This window comes from Callionymus lyra, chromosome 16, assembly GCF_982586985.1.
Source record: "Callionymus lyra chromosome 16, fCalLyr1.hap1.1, whole genome shotgun sequence".
In the NCBI taxonomy this organism is placed as follows: domain Eukaryota; kingdom Metazoa; phylum Chordata; class Actinopteri; order Syngnathiformes; family Callionymidae; genus Callionymus; species Callionymus lyra.
The window spans coordinates 17,975,665-17,992,276 of NC_141833.1; the positions used below are offsets into that span (position 1 = coordinate 17,975,665).

General features: G+C 38.5%; 2 protein-coding genes across 3 annotated transcripts in view; both read left to right on the forward strand.

Moving 5' to 3' along the window:
* LOC148064028 (supervillin-like) overlaps positions 1 to 4,713 on the forward strand; it is a 36,408-nt gene extending 31,695 nt beyond the window's left edge. For both annotated transcript variants that reach the window (XM_087810261.1, XM_087810262.1), the window contains 3 exons: positions 62 to 183; positions 1,918 to 2,073; positions 4,086 to 4,713. In XM_087810261.1, the coding sequence (XP_087666387.1) occupies positions 62 to 183; positions 1,918 to 2,073; positions 4,086 to 4,172 (365 nt within the window). In that variant the 3' untranslated portion in view covers positions 4,173 to 4,713. The remainder of the gene's footprint in view (positions 1 to 61; positions 184 to 1,917; positions 2,074 to 4,085) is intronic.
* A 2,711-nt stretch (positions 4,714 to 7,424) lies between these two features.
* Positions 7,425 to 13,504, forward strand: LOC148064029 (heterogeneous nuclear ribonucleoprotein C-like). Its single transcript, XM_087810703.1, has 8 exons — positions 7,425 to 10,190; positions 11,074 to 11,342; positions 11,419 to 11,491; positions 11,546 to 11,602; positions 11,675 to 11,841; positions 12,609 to 12,722; positions 12,827 to 13,008; positions 13,107 to 13,504. The coding sequence occupies exons 1-8, from the start codon at positions 10,186 to 10,188 to the stop codon at positions 13,209 to 13,211; spliced, it is 972 nt and encodes a 323-aa protein (XP_087666829.1). The 5' UTR covers positions 7,425 to 10,185; the 3' UTR covers positions 13,212 to 13,504.
* The last annotated feature ends 3,108 nt before the right edge of the window (positions 13,505 to 16,612 follow it).

Consider the following 16,612-nt stretch of genomic DNA (forward strand, 5'->3'; position numbering starts at 1 on the left):
GTACCGAGCGCCAGAGACAAAGTGGTGCAAATGAAACATTCGTTTCCGTTTGTCTTTTTAGAAAAGAGCGACAAAAAGACACAGAAATCATATCTGATCCACGCCGGACTGGAACCCCTGACCTTCACCAACATGTTCCCCAGCTGGGAGCACCGGGAGGATGTGGCGGAGATCACAGAGAAGGTCAGCGATAGTCCACCTAAAATCAATGTTCAATTCAATTCAATTCAATTTTATTTAAAGTGTCTTATCATAGCAAAGTTATCTCAAGACACTATACAGTTGAAGTAAGACTATAGTTGATTAAGGAAAAACAGATCCCAGCAATTCAACAAAGAGCAAGAAGCGAAACACTGTACAGTGAGCTATGGCGAGGAAAAACTTCCTTTTAAAAGGCAGAAACCTCGAGCAGAACCTGACTCATTGTTGACGGCCTCCTGCTTTGACCGGCTGGGAGGAAGGATGGGGGGGGTAGACAGATGGATAAGGAGAGGAGTGAGGGAGGATATAGTGAGAAAAAAAGAGGAGAGTGTAGGAGAGTCCATGGAGGTGCTGGAGAGAATTGGGGATCTGATGACGTGGTGAAGATCCTGGATCAGCAGCAGCTCTGGAGGTAGAGCCCTGGGGCTCCGGGAGAGAAATAAAAAGGTGTTTAAACTGCACAGGTGATGAATGTAATGCAGAAAAGAAGGATATACAGAGCTCGGTGTCTAAAACTCCTCCAGCATTCTCAGCCTATAGCAGCTAAGATAAACAGTTAGGTTAGTTATAGCAGCTAAAGATAAACAGTTAAGTTAGTTATAGGCTTTATCGAAAAGTAAGGTTTTAAGATTGTTTTTAAACATAGAGAGGGTGTCTGCCCTCCGGACTGAACCCGGTAGTTGGTTCCACAGCAGAGGGGCCCTGGCTCCAAATCTACATTTAGAGATTTGTGATATAACTAATAGATCAGAGTTTAAGGATCGTAAGGTCCTCGAGGGTTGGTAAGTTTGGATTAAATCTTTAAAGTATGTTGGTGCTAGACCATGTAAGGCTTTATAGGTTAGGAGAAGGATTTAAAATTGTATTCTAAATTCTACTGGAAGCCAATGTAGGGAAGACGAGCTGCAGAGTTCTGAATGAGCTGAAGAGTTCTGAGAGACTTTTCAGAACATCCTGAAAAGAGAGAGTTACAATAGTCCAGCCTGGAGGTTACAAAATCATGGATGAGCTTCTCAGCAGCATCTAAAGGAAGTGCCTGATTTTTTAAATGTTACGAAGGTGGAAGTACGCAGTCCATGAGATTTTATGTTGTGTATCAGTTTCTGCCTTCACTACAAATTGTACCTAGTTGCTCCCAAGGTTTGGGTCACTTTTAGCTATTACGGTCCAATGTCTACTTTTTATAGTATCTCTGGTGAAGGTTCTCGTTCATCCAGGTCATGGTCATCCAAGAGGTTCAAAAGCAGGTCAACTGGACTGTGTAGAATTCTAGGAAGACGTTTCACTTCTCATCAGAGAAGCTTCTTTAGTTCCAGATTAACTGGGTTTAGGAGCCAGTCTATGTTCTGCTCTGGATCAGCAGGTGTTTGTCCAAAAGAGGAGCCTCAAGATCTGAAGCCAATCATGGATTGTACTTTGATACCGTCCATAGATTTTGCTCTGGACAGGATAGGACTTTGCTTTGTCCACCCAAAGTTTTGCGTGAACCTGTGTATCTTCAATGGTGTGTTTAATAATTCTGGCATAAAATGTTTTTTATCTTTAACATGTTCTGCTGTGACAGGTGCATCAAAAATAATTAATTAATTCAAAAGTCCATCAGTACAGGACTGAGTCGCTCAGAATGTTGCCCAGGTTTAACTCGCCCCTCATTTCCAAATGTGAAATCAAAGTTAAGGCGTCATGGTTTTTCCAAAATGTGTGTGTTTCCTGCAGGAGGCTGAGGTCTGTCACCAGATCATCCTGGTGGAGGACGTGTTGGCCCGGCTCAGTCAGAACATCTACCCTCTGGCCCAGCTTCAGAACCGGCCCCTGCCGGAGGGCGTGGACCCCCTCCGGCTGGAGATCTACCTGTCCGACCCGGACTTTGAGGTCAGTCTCACTCGCTTGAGAAAACCAAAGTAATCACGGTCGTCGTTTTGACTCGTCATCGCAATCATTCATTTCGTCTGACCCTCGGTTCCACAGAGCGAGGCTTAGATGGGGGGCCAGGTAAGAGGAAGATCGCTCACGTTTGTTTCTGCACGGACAACCTGTCCTCTTTTCTTCCCACCACTCTTCCTCACTCACTCCTTTCTCTGCTGAGGCCGGACACGATTACGTCTCTTCCACTCGTGTCTCGGCTCTCGCCGGATCGTTGGATTCGTGGATGAATGACGAGGGAAGAGGAGAGATAGAGGGAGGGAAGGGGTGAGTAGGCGGACGAGAAGAGAGAGAGAAAGTGAGTGGGAAGGAGAGAAACTGTGGAAAGATATTATTAGCGAGGTAGAGATGGATCACGAGGACGGATGTGGTGAGTTTGAGACGGTGAAAAGAAGTGGAGGAAGTGAAGCGAGAGGTCGAGGATAGGAAGTTTGAAGGATGAAGCCAGGAAACGACAGAATAAGATGGAAAGATAGTAAAATAACAAGCGGATTGTACGGAACAGAGGGATGAAGGGAACAATAACGGGAAGATAAAGAAAGATGTTGATAGCGTTAGAGAGCCGAAGGTAAGAAAGTGAAAGGGAAGAGAGGGAGGAAAGAAAAGGAGAGGGAGAATGAGGGAAAGAAGTAAGAAGTAGAGCGTAAAGAAAGAGTAACACTTTCATAAATAAATCAAGTAAGAAACTACTACTAGATTCGATGTGAGGAATTGAAAAGAAGAGAGAAAAGAGGGTGAGAATGTTTTGAAAGACTGATGATGTCAATTTCTATCATAAGGGGCTCTGAAGCCGGATCACTGACCTTTCACCTTTCACCCTGATACTAGAGCCTTGCTGTGTTTTCACCTGAATGTGTATCACCTCCTGCAAGGTCACCGGAAATATAAATTATATATTTTTTTAGTTTTAAAATCACTTGTTTAAGAGGAAATAATCAATAATGACTTGTTTGGTTGGTGTTTCGTGTTTAGGGAAGATTCTTCTTTTATTCTGACTTTTAACTTGATTGATTTGTTTTTATTCACTTACTGATATTTTTTCAAGAAACACAGATCATCTTTTTTTACATGATTCTATTTAAGTTTGACTTATTTTTAATACAAAATATTTACAGATATTGGACTTCGCCCTCATGTCGTATAATTTTTTTAATCTTATTTTACTTTGATTATTTGAAAGGGTAAAAATAAATTATCCTTAACATCATCATTACGGATATTTGACACTCGATAAACACTTTAGGATAAAACATTTTTATCATTTTGATTTAGTGTGACCATGAACTTTGCTAGAAAAGAAAGTTCACTGGTTTTTCTTTCACTGTATTTTTAAATTAATATTTTAAACTATGAATAATTTGTGATCGTATAATCATATGACAGCTCCGAACGAAATTAAAGTGTTGTAGTTTGGAGGAAAAAAAATACACAATAAACACAATTTGAAGGGAAAGTCCAGAGCTAAAGTATGTTTATCAAATTCTTAGTCAAGTTTTTTTGGGGGGAAAACCTTTGGAGTAAGATGGATTGTGGAAAATGGGACGACGATATCACTGCTCTATGCTTCAGAAAGGATTCGGACAGACATGTAAACTCTGTGTTGTTCTCACTTGTATACAAGTAAAATATGCGGCTTTAAACCACATCTGATTTATATTCTTTGTTTAAGTAATAAGTCGTTTTTCTAAACTACACTAGAATAAAAAAAGGAATCCTGGTTACAATTTGCTCGAAAAAAGCCTTTGCTATCGTAGGTACAATTGTTCTTCCTTTTACGCCGTTTAATGAAAAACAACATTCACAGAAAGTGTTTTGATCTAATTAGGTACAGATAGCTGAAGCTAAAATGGCTGCACAGCACATGTAACACAGATAAAACGGAGAAAAAGTTCAAAGGAAGGATTCAAAACTTCCATAACCACTGAACATCACACATGTAACTTTCATTTTGTCTCTTTCAGCTCGCTTTAGAAACGACAAGAGAAGAGTACGAACGTCTGCCGGCGTGGAAGCAAGTGAACCTGAAGAAGTCGAAAGGACTGTTTTGAGAAAGTTTTTTTTGTGGGAACTAATCCAACACTGTGACGACGCGTGAAGAAGGAAGGACCGGACTGGAGATTCCTGCTCATCCGGGCTCGTGATCCGTGGGAAGCCCATGAGCGACCGAGTGCCAAGCTGCGTGACGACTGTATATAATGTGTTGATTTTAATACGTGTGCACATTTTTTTTAACTTAAGTGGAATCTCCAGGGTTGAAGGTCACGAAAGGTCGTCGACCCGACAGAAGGGAGAGAGAAGATGTGTCTCGGAAGGATGACGGACAGTTTGACGAGGATGTATAGTGCCTTTGCTTTTGTTGGTGTACAGTTTATATACAGAAATTCTAGTCTGCATTTTTAAGGACTTTCTTTGTGATAAAAGAATTAGTAAATACAATCACGCTGACGCTCGAGTGGGTTTTTGTTGTTTGTTGAAAGTTTCTTATTTTAATATTGCATCTGAAACAGAGGTTTAATTTCCTGAAGCAACACATTGTATAGTGTTTTATGGGGGGAAAGGATTTTAAATACTAGTATGAACAAAACATGTGAGTAAGTATTTTTTTGAGGGGCAAAAATTACTTTCTTTTAGGTATTAAATGACGGTCAAATATTGCACACAAAGTTATTTCATGTGGCCTGGAAGAGCATAAAAGCTACATCAAAATGAAACTCATTAGAAATTCAATGTACAGATGGAAAGTCTCCCCTATGGAGTACTATATTTGGGATTAATACAATAATAGGCTTTTCCTTGATTTTCTGGAACTCCTGATGTATTATCAGTTTTATCTTGACCTTTAAAGTATATGTTTTATTGAATATTGTTTTGATTGTTTAAGCGCTTTGTGACACTGGTCTGGAAAAGCGCTATATAAATAAAAATTACTTACTTACTTACTTACATAATTTGGAAATATCGACAGCCAGGGGAAAAGACAGTCCTTTAAATGGCTATTGTGAGTTAAATATATGCATAAATGTGTATATCACTATTGAAATACGTGTATTTTATATTTAAAAAAAAGAAAATTACCTTAAACTCTTTTAATAAATGGTCTATTTGCTCATGTTTTTTTTACCTCCAACACAACTTCCTGTTTGTACCTGGAATTCTTGTTAATAAAGTCTAAGAAGCAACATAACTGGGTCGCCCTCGGTCAGCTGGACATTTCTCCATGTTGACATTAAAGCTTAAAGTCACTTAAAAAGAGTGCAAATAAATGGCTACATGTGGCTTGGCTACCTTAAAGGAGATTAAAGTACTTTCTGTCTTAGTTACCTAAAGTTTTACTTTGTAATGTCACTGAAGATACAGGACAAAGACAAACGTCACGGCAACAAGAGCCACAGTGGAGGTCGAGATCTACGTTAAAACCACAGTTTTCTCCTGCGTCTGCTTTTCGACAATGAGGCCCCAAGAGCTGAAAGTTAATGGATGGAGGACCAGGAGGAAAACTTCGGACAAGGAGCAGTCGAGGACCCCGGAGATGATGAAACAGTTTTTTATGATCGTGAACAGAACGAGCCTTGAAACCTTGAGGCAACTTGTGGTATTTACAAGTACTGTAGCTAAACTGTATGGATCAGTCACAAGACTTGTGTCTCAGTGGTTTTATCCAGGATTTTTTGCGTAGTAGCTCAAAGAGTTTTTGTTCCCTTCAGGGATTTCTCCGTATTTATATAAATCGATGCACTAAGCTTCACTAAGCGAGGAGGCTTCTCAAAGCTGCTGTTGCATCAGTGTCTGAGAACTCTCGACAAAATCCATGACCCAAGTAAGTAAGTAAGTAATTTATATCTGTAGAGCGCTTTTCTAGACCAGGGTCACGAAGCGCTTAAACAATCAAAACAATACTCACTAAAATATATGCTTTAAAGGTCAAGATAACACAGAGACAAACACAGGAGGCTCCGAATATCAAGGAAAAGCCTGAACAAATAAAAACGTCTTAAGATGTTTCTTGAAGGAGTCAGTAGATCATCAAACACAGAGGAAGATCGTTCCAAAGCTAAAGAACAACAGTCTGGAAGGATTTCTCTCCTCTGGTCCTGAACCGTGTTCAGGAACCATCAGTAGATTCTGATCCACAGACCTCAGAGCCCGAGCTGGGGTGTAAGTCTGGATCAGATCACTGATGGAAGGTCTGACCATGAATAGATCTGAAAGTAAGAACCAGGATTTAAAAAGTTGATCCTGAAAGAACGTGGCAGCAGGTGAAGAGATTTAAGGATCGGAGAAATGTGAGTTCTTCTACTAGAGCTGGTCAGCAAGTAAGCGTAAGGAGTTGGAGGCGGCAGATGTAGTAAAGGTTTAAACATTTTTGTTTCTTCAGGAGAATAAACGTAAACTCGCAGTGAAGCTCCTGAACGATTTGGACGAGGCGTCCCTGGAGGGTCAATGAGTTTTTACATTTGTTTTGTACTTCTTTCTGGGCCACAGTTCATTTTTATACACAAACAAAAAAAACGTCTCTGGCTCTGGTGGTGAAGTCAGAACTACAGACTCTCTTGCACTTCCTTGTACCTATGTTTTTTCAACATTTATCCTGTTGTTTAAACTGTACGACTGCTTCATAAATACATGTAATGATTTGAATATATTTCCCTTACAGACTGTAAACACTCACACATTTATTTAAAAAAAAACCTTGAAAGATTGACTTATGCAAAGGCCAATGGTTTTATTTGGGTCATTTATTATGTTTAATACTTTGCTAAACAGTGTAAGGTAATATGAACTATGTTGCTATAATATATCTATAATATCTCATATCGATTTTAATGAAGTCACATCTTTGCCTCATTATTTATACAAAAATGTTTGTTGTTTTTTTAACAGATGGAACGATTTTTTTCCCCACTCTGACTGGAGAACGTCAAGCCTAAATTATACTCAAAATGATTAGTACAAAAAAAAATCGTTACATCTGTTAAAAAGAAATATTGTTTTTAATTTTGGTTCATATTAACTTCCTGACGAGCACCTTTTTATTTAAAATAAAAAATAACTAAAGATATGATTATTTTGTTTATTATTATAAGTGTTTCGTCGAACTATTACATTTAAATAACACAAAAAAACAAACACTATGAATCAGCAACTTCAATCAATCAAAACAGATTCTCGAAGGATGTTCGATATCATCACCGATTCCTCGCCGCCCATAGCGCGACGGCGAGCCTTCCCTCGCCGGGGCCACACCGCGACTTAAAACAAGCGCCCCCGCCGCTGCGCCACCGTCCCCCGCTGCTGCTGCTGCTGCTGCTAGGTGAGTTAGCTCGGCGGCTAGTCGCAAAGAAGGTAAACCCGCAGCGCCGTCAGGACGACCTAAACTCACACAATTTTACCCAAAAGCAAGACATTTTACTCGTAAAGGTCGTGGTGAGTATTTTGTTCCCAGCTATTTTTTTTCATTTTTCCCTTTTTTTGCTTTCTTTTTGGATATTTTTTTTTCCAACGAGCCTTTTTTTTCCCAGCAGATTGTTTGCTAGCTTGTTAGCTAGCCCTGAGACTCTGGATGCACAATAGAACGAATACTTTCTTTTTTTTTTTACTCAAGTACTATTGTCTTATTTTTGTGATAAATGCAGAGGATACTTTTCTACACCGGAGCCCATTTGTTTGACTGGATTTTTATCATGTTAAAAAGCTACATTTAGCCGCAGGTAGTCATTCAGGATTTGTCGAACCCGACCGAGAGTTTTGTGGGTTTTTTCCGAACTCTTGAACTGGTGCTGGTGTGGTTGAAGGTCCACTGGTCCTGGTGCTGGTGCGGGTTGAAGTCCACCAGGTGCTGGTGTGGTTTGAAGTCCACTGGTCTGTATTTTTTTTCCTCCCCGTGGTGGTTTGGATAACGTTAGCCGAGCTAGATGGAGCCCTCGAGGGTGGCGCCGGGCCTGTGTTTCGCACTCTCGCCTCGGGGTGGCGCTGTCCAGGCGTTTGAGTTGAGGATGGTTTTAGGTAATTTTTTGAACCCCCAAGAGTTTTCCCCAAAGTGATCAGATGTGCTTCTGTTTTTATGACGAGGAGAAACTACTTTTTCTTTTTTTTTTAAGGCTTTTTCTTTTCTTTTTTTGACAGTTGAACCACCTGTTCTTTCACGGCAACATTCCACTTCACTTAGACCCTGTTCTTTCACGGCAACATTCCACTTCACTTAGACCCCCCTAGTCGAGCACATGTACAGCCATGCGAGGCGAAGATGAATAAAGATGTATTATAAGTGTGTTAAATGTGAGCGGAAACTTCGATCTAATAAAACCAACAACCAAGTTAGAAATTCAAAAATTCTCCCTGATTGTAGATTTCCTGAAACAAAATTCTTTAAAAAAAAAAAAAATTAACAATTTTAAGAAAAAATGTATTTACTAAGTTCAAACGAATTTACAAAATTTTAAACAAAAAAAACAATTCTGAAATAAAGTGAGCTACTGTAGATTTCCTGAAACAAAATTTAAAATAAAAAAATTACAATATCCTTTTAAAATGTTTTTAGAAAACTCAAACGAAATTACAAACTCTGAAATAAAATAAAAACAACTCTGAAAACAAATCTACTGTGTATTTCCTAAAACAAACTCAAAAAACTAAATTGCAATTTCCTGGAAAAAAAAGACCAACTCAAACAAATGTATAAAAATTGAAATTAAACCAAACAGAGTAAATTATTGAAGTAATAGTTAATGAGAATAAAATCTGTCTCGTAGTAGAAAATGTAGTTCGACAGTTGGATTATTTTTGTAAATATTATTAATATTTACAGCTTAAACTCTGTGTAACAACATCCACACAATGAAGTTCTTGTGGTTCAGGACAACATGTGTGTAATCAAAACTCTTCTTTTCAGTATTATATATATATATATATATGTGTGTTAAGATCCATCTATTTTTGCAAATTTGTCATGATTTCTTACGCATTTGTTCAAATTCATTTATACCTGATGAGAAATTAAACTAATTATTTAAAAAAAAGGGTAGTAAATAAAACCTGTATCGGGAATAGAAAGAGACTATGGAAGTATTTCACAATATTGTAAAAAATAAAATATTTTTAATATAATGATCGGAATCTGTAAGATTTATTGCCAATTTTGTAAAAAGAAAAATTGTTGTGGCCGAACAGAATAAATGGGAAGAGTGAATGTAGCTTTTAAAAATATTAAACAAAAATTAATGAATTTTTAAGATGCATTTATATTCATTTGTTTTTGCTTTTCAACAATTAAATATTCCATAAGTTCGATATTTAATTTTTAGCTTCTTAAATTCTATAACCTTTAATAGGTAGGTAGTTGTTGTAATTGTTTAAATATATATTTGTTATATTTGTCGTTACTATATCAGTGTTTTATATTGATTTAAAAGGGCTCCGCGTGATAAAATATTTGCTTATGAAATTTGTTATTTAATAATTATAAAAGAATATCAACCCCTGTGTATAAAAAGTAAAAATTCATTAATTAGGAACATTTTCTATTCATTGAATTACATAATTCAATAACAATAAATTAAACCTTTCAATATAGAAATCCAATTATTTTATTTTTTATTTTTCAATTATGCAAAAGAACTCAAAGCTTAAAAACTACAAAATTTTCCAAAAATTGAATCATTGTATGTTTTGTTAAAACCTTGACGATCTGACAAGTACACATTTTTATCATACAATTATGCATCTGCTATTTTTGTCACTTTTTTTTCGAACTTGATGAAATTCAAATTTGTATCCAATTTTTATTAATATTTAATATTCATTGGTTCATAGTTGCTGATGCCGTTCAAGCTCTTCACGGGTTAATTTAAATGTTTCCATTCTACCGTTTGTTGTATTGTCTCCTGACCCCGGACAGGTAAGACGGGATTCATCGTAACCCTGCTGGGTTTGACCGAGGTGTGTGTTTGTGTCGCCCCAGTCAAAGTCAGGAGAGGGGGGCGCAGGTGACGGTCCAGACACCAGCCCAGACTGAAGCCCACAGTGTCGCAGCTCAGACAGACGACGGCCCTGAACACAGAAGCCATGGAGTGAGTGACGACTGGACGCGACCAGAATGTCTTTTGCTAATGTCATGTGACGCCGGTTCTCTGAGCCGCCAGAGTGTCCAGAATCTCAGCTCGAGCTTATGGTTCAAGATATTAAGTGTTGATCTCGCATGTTTGAAGATACAGTCGAGCCCTCGTCATTGGTCGGTGCGTCTTCTGTGGACTTGGTGTTTGTTTTTGTCCACCTTTCATGGAGACTCAGGAGTCCCACGGTTGCTGTTCCAGGTTCACAACTGATGTCTTAAATCTAAACTATTTTTTTAAACACTTTACTGTCTTTAATGTGATGGATATTAGGCGTGTGTATCAGGAAATATCTGGCGATACTATCACGATACAGGGGCAACAATACTATATATATGGTGATAGTGTAGTAACAAGGATATATGAGTAGTATTGTCGAGTACTTGACTCTGGTGTTGTAGTATTTACAGACCACATGACTCTTGACGAAGTCGTAACCGCTTTCATTTGTTTTAAAACCAAAATATATTCAAACATTTAAAAACTGTTGACTGTATCCTCTCGTCCTCAGTCATCGCCAGGATTTCACTATTTCTTTAGCTGCGGTGGACGTAATGACTTCTGCCATGTTATTGTCAATTTAAATGAATTATTTAAAGTGTTTACTTGTAAGATCCGTAGAAATTAAATATAATGTTAAAGCCACATAATATTTGTTGGAAGAAAAAGTAAATGCTATTGAATATCGATACAGTATTGTAGGGTATATAAATGTTTTTAGGACATGTATGCGTCTTTGATTCTCTAAATCCTCTTTAACAGCAGGCTCGTCCAGTTCCAGCCTACTTTTGTTGCAATTTGTTGTGGTGCTAACCCTATGTTTGTTTTTTTTTCCCCCCAGCAGCCGCTCGCAGGCCGCCAGCCTGATGGCCAGCAGCAACGTCACCAACAAGAACGACCCGCGCTCGCTCAACTCGCGGGTCTTCATCGGCAACCTGAACACGGTGCTGGTCACCAAGGGCGACGTGGAGGCCATCTTCGCCAAGTACGGCAAGATCGTGGGCTGCTCCGTCCACAAGGGCTACGCCTTCGTCCAGTTCCTCAACGAGCGCGCCGCCCGCGCCGCCGTGGTCAGCGAGGACGGACGCATGATCCTGGGACAAGTGCTCGGTGAGGAGGAGGAGGAGGAGGAAGTGTTGGCCGAGGAGGAGGCGACTTCATTGACGACCTTCTGTTCCTCCCTCAGATATCAACCTCGCCGCAGAGCCTAAAGCTCACCGCTCCAAGACCAGCAAGAGGTCCGCCGGAGACATGTACAGGTGAGTCATGTGATCCTTTAACCGGTTCAGTTTCTCACTCTCGTGTCTTTGCAGCAGCAGCAGCTCGTCCTTCGACCTCGACTACGACTTCCAGAGAGAATATTACGACCGGTGAGTCGCGGGATCTCCACTCGTGTCTCACGATAGTGAGATAATCGTGTTTTTTTTTTCCTCCCGCTCCAGGATGTACTCGTACCCGTCTCGCGTCCCGGCGCCGCCGCCTCCCCCGCTGTCACGGGCCGCCATCCCGTCCAAACGCCCGCGGGTCAGCGTCAGCGGCGGAGGAAGCAGCCGACGGACCAAGAGCAGCTTCTCCTCCTCCAAGAGCCAGAGGACCTCGTCCAGAACCAGTGAGTCCGGCTTGAACGCACGAGAGAAGAACCGTCGAAATCTTTTATGGAAACTTTTGCAGCTGCTACGACGAACATCAACCTTTTTATTGGCTTTTTTAAAATCATTCTTTCGGGATTTCTCTCCATATAGTAGTAAAATAAATGAAAGTTCAGCAGCAACTATGCAAGTATATCCGTGACATCAGAATAGTTAACATTTCAAATGTTAAGTTATTTTTTTTTATTATTACATTCAATAATTTCTATATAAGATCTGTTTTTTATATAACAATATTTTAAATTTTGGTCAATTTTTACACATGAGTTTTTATATTCTTATTCCAATAATTAAAACATAAATGTTCTAAATTGAATATTTTTTTAATCCATAGCCTTTTAAATTCAATATAAAAATGTTTGTGTAGCAAAAGCGTAAGTGCTACCAGTTTGACTCATGGTGTCGCTATTATACCGACTTTTTTATTGGAATTAAAAGCATGTGTGTATAAAAATGTATATTTTGAAATTATAATTGGATTTTGAATGATTCAACTTTGTCTAAAAAAAAAAGAAGAAAAATGTCTAATTCAGAAATGAAATAGAAAATCGAATTTGACCTTTTAATGAAAAACGTATTGATTAAATAAAAACAATGCTTTAAAAAAAAATGTAATCAAGTTCCAACATTAAAATGTAAACTTTAATCGTTCACAACTGTGATTATACGTCTATAAACGCCTCGAGGACACGGTTCTAATTTTAATCCTTGTATTTCTGAACCTCAGTGAAGGTGGACGACCTTCAGATCATCAAGCGCGAGTTGAGTCAGATCAAGAACAAAGTGGACGACCTGATCCAGAGTCTGGAGAGGATGGAGAAGGACCACGGCAAGAAGTCTGGTGAGTGAAAACAGACATGTGGGTCAGGACGCTCGGCTCGCCCCGTGGACCCCTTCCTAGCTCAACCAAAGAATTTCCCTAAAAACTTACTTTTTCGTCCACAGAGCTCAAGAATTCCAAAGCGGAACCGGGCGAAGTGACCTCGCCGCCTCGCTCGGGCTGCAAGGACGACAGCCTGAAGAGAGAACGCAACAACCAGGATCTGAACGACTCCGACGAAGGAGAGGAGATCGACGATGAAGACGAGGAGGAGGAAGAGGAGGAGGGAGACCTGCTGGAGGACGAGGTGAGAACCTTGCCGCGTCCTTCGAGTGCTATCGGAACGCTCCTTGTCGAGTGAGATCCAGACACATGAGTGAGACTTTCTTCTTCTGTGGTGTGCAGAAGAAACTGGAGGATGACGACGATGACGAGGAAGAGGAGGAAGAAGAGGAGGAAGGCGAGCACGTGGACGGAGACGACAGCATCAACGGCGACGACGACTCGTAATCCCGACTCTCAGTAGGAACTCGCAGGTTTTATGGTTGCCGTCGACGACACACGAGCATGACGCAGCGAAACACTTCACTTCGGCTACGATTCTGTCCAGAGTAGCAAGACGACGCCGCCGCTACTTCCTCTGTTGTAGCGAGTCGGCCATATTGATTTTAGCGTGTTTGCTTTTCTCTCTCATGGGTTTGTTTGTCGCGTGTGTCATTGTGTCTTTTTTTTTTTTTTTATACTACACATCTCTGATTAACTGTAAGGAATAAATTGAAATAAAATAATGTAAACCCGTAAAACTTCTCGTCAATTAACGGTTTCCTTATTTTAAAGGTATCGTGACGACTCGCTACGATATATTTCAATTCTTGCATCATTTTCTATTGGTTGAACTGTTGGAACTGAAAAAACTAATATTTCCAAATATTGGCTTTAAAAAACTGCTGCAGGTGACTGTATCCTCTTGTCCTCAGTCATCAACAGGTTTCATTGTTGCGCTGTGGAGGACAAAATGACTTCTGCCATCTAGTGGCCAGACGTTTGATTGCAAAATGCAACAACAAATATATTGTAAATAAAAGTACACACTAAATTTATTATAAAAAAAACGATAAAATAAAAATCGATGCATTCCTTTTGAATAACGATTACTATGGTAGAAAAAATATATGCTTTTTATACATTTACAAATAAACTCATAATGCAGTATATTGCGCTATTGTTGTGATACTGTAGTAACGAGGATATATGTGTAGTATTGTCGAGTACTTGACTCTGGTGTTGCAGAATTCACTGACCACATGACTCTTGACGAAGTCGTAACTAAAATGTCCAAACATCAGCTTTAAAAGATGCTGGGAGTCACTGTATCCTCTCGTCCTCAGTTGTAACTGCTTTCATTTGGTTTGAAACCAAAATATGTCCAAACATCAGCTTTAAAAGACGCTGGAGTCGACTGTATCCTCTTGTCCTCAGTTGTAACAGCTTTCATTTGTTTTGAAACCAAAATATGTCCAAACATCAGCTTTAAAAGATGCTGGAGTCGACTGTATCCTCTCGTCCTCAGTTTTAACAGCTTTCATTTGTTTTGAAACCAAAATATGTCCAAACATCAGCTTTAAAAGACGCTGGAGTCAACTGTATCCTCTCGTTCTCAGTTGTAACAGCTTTCATTTGTTTTGAAACCAAAATATGTCCAAACATCAGCTTTAAAAGATGCTGGAGTCGACTGTATCCTCTTGTCCTCAGTTGTAACAGCTTTCATTTGTTTTGAAACCAAAATATGTCCAAACATCAGCTTTAAAAGATGCTGGAGTCGACTGTATCCTCTTGTCCTCAGTTGTAACAGCTTTCATTTGTTTTGAAACCAAAATATGTCCAAACATCAGCTTTAAAAGATGCTGGAGTCGACTGTATCCTCTTGTCCTCAGTTGTAACAGCTTTCATTTGTTTTGAAACCAAAATATGTCCAAACATCAGCTTTAAAAGATGCTGGAGTCGACTGTATCCTCTTGTCCTCAGTTGTAACAGCTTTCATTTGTTTTGAAACCAAAATATGTCCAAACATCAGCTTTAAAAGATGCTGGAGTCACTGTATCCTCTCGTCCTCAGACATCTGCAGGATTTAATTGGTACTTTAGCCGTGGAGGATGTAACTAAGTTTAATTGCAACACAAAAATGAACAAACGCAGTGAATATTTGCTCGTTAATTGAAAATATATATTTTTGTACAGTTTATTTAAACAAACCATCAAAGATTTACGATGAAAGTAAAAACTTTAAGATGGTGTTGAATATCGTAAAAAAGAAATATCACGATATTTCAGTGTTTCGTATTTTTCTTACACCTGATGCGAACCCTGGGTCGTGATTGGTTGAACCAGCACCGTCACTCAAGAGGTCGTAGACACGAACTGCGAACTCCAGTGAACCAAAAGCCAAAAAAAAAAGTCTTTATTCCTCCTTCGATGTAAAACGTCTGGTCCTAGCCCATCTCGTAGGCCAGCTTGCCCGGCTCCGACGACCAGTAGTAGTGGTCGTGATGGAAGGCCACTCGCACCAGCTGTCTGTCCAGCTTGCCGCCCTGCAGAAGGTCCGGGAGGCCGGCGGGCTTCACGTCCAGCAGGTCCTCCGAGGACGTGTTGGTGGACGAGTCTCGCGGCACCAGCAGACTCTGAGGAAGACACTCGGAGATGATGACGTTGTCGATCTCGTCGTCGGCGTCGCCCACTTCCAGGGCGTCGCCCTCCGGACACGTGTTGAGCTCCTCGGGCATCAGAGGAACCCGGTTGTACATCATGAAGAACGGAGACGGTTTCCCAGGAACCTGTGGAGGAACGTTCGAGTCCAGGGTCATGATCGTGGAAGAAGTCAGTGGATTTATTGAAACATTGAATTCTATCAATTCAGTATTTATTTGACTTTTTAGTCATTTAATTAAAAACATTTATCTATAATATATTCAAGAATATTTATAACGTGATTAAATATTTTTATTTATTCATTTTTCTCTGTATAGTTTAATCAGTTAATATTTATTTTATTTATTTAGAATAGTTTTTTTTAAAGCTTTTAAATATTTAGATAATTTGATTGAATAATATTTTTAAATGGTTGAATTATTCTTTTTTTATTTGAATAAAATGTTTAAATACTTTCAAATTTAATGAATTAATGTGAAAAAAATAAGTTATCAATTCTATTTCTCTTAAATTCAACAGTTTTCATTAAGGATATAAATTAAAAAGTTAAATAAAAATGGGAAAAAATTCCTTGAATGATGGGAATTAAAATATCAAATTGTAAAAAAAAGAAGCATTTATTTTAAACTTTTCAAATTTAGAATTTAGTGAATTCTATCATTTTAAACCGATAATGCTTTAAATTACATTTAAATAAAAAACAAATCTCAATTTAATTCAATAGTTTTATATTAAAAGGTTGAACTCGTTTTTTTTATTATTTCATTTTTTAGTATAGTTTTGTTATTAAAATAAATACAAAAAACTCAATTTTTTTTTTTTAAATTCCTAGTAGACTTTTAAATGATTATTATTACTGTGTTAATATCAAAATGTTAATTCATATGGAAAACATCTGATTTTTTATACATTTAATTAATTAAAAAACACATTCAACCTTTAAATAAAAATGTTTTTTATAAAAGCGATTCAATTGTTTTGGAGTCGACTGTATCCTCTCGTCCTCAGTCATTGTCAGGATTTAATTGGTTCATTAGCTGCGGAGGACGTAACTCAATTCATGTTTAAAACATCTGATGTTTTACATTCAATTAATAATAAAAAATCCAACAAATTCAACCTTAATATAAAATATATTTAATAAAAATGATCCAAGATAATGTCAATAATTAAAAACTTCAATATTCTGCTGATAAACTCGCATC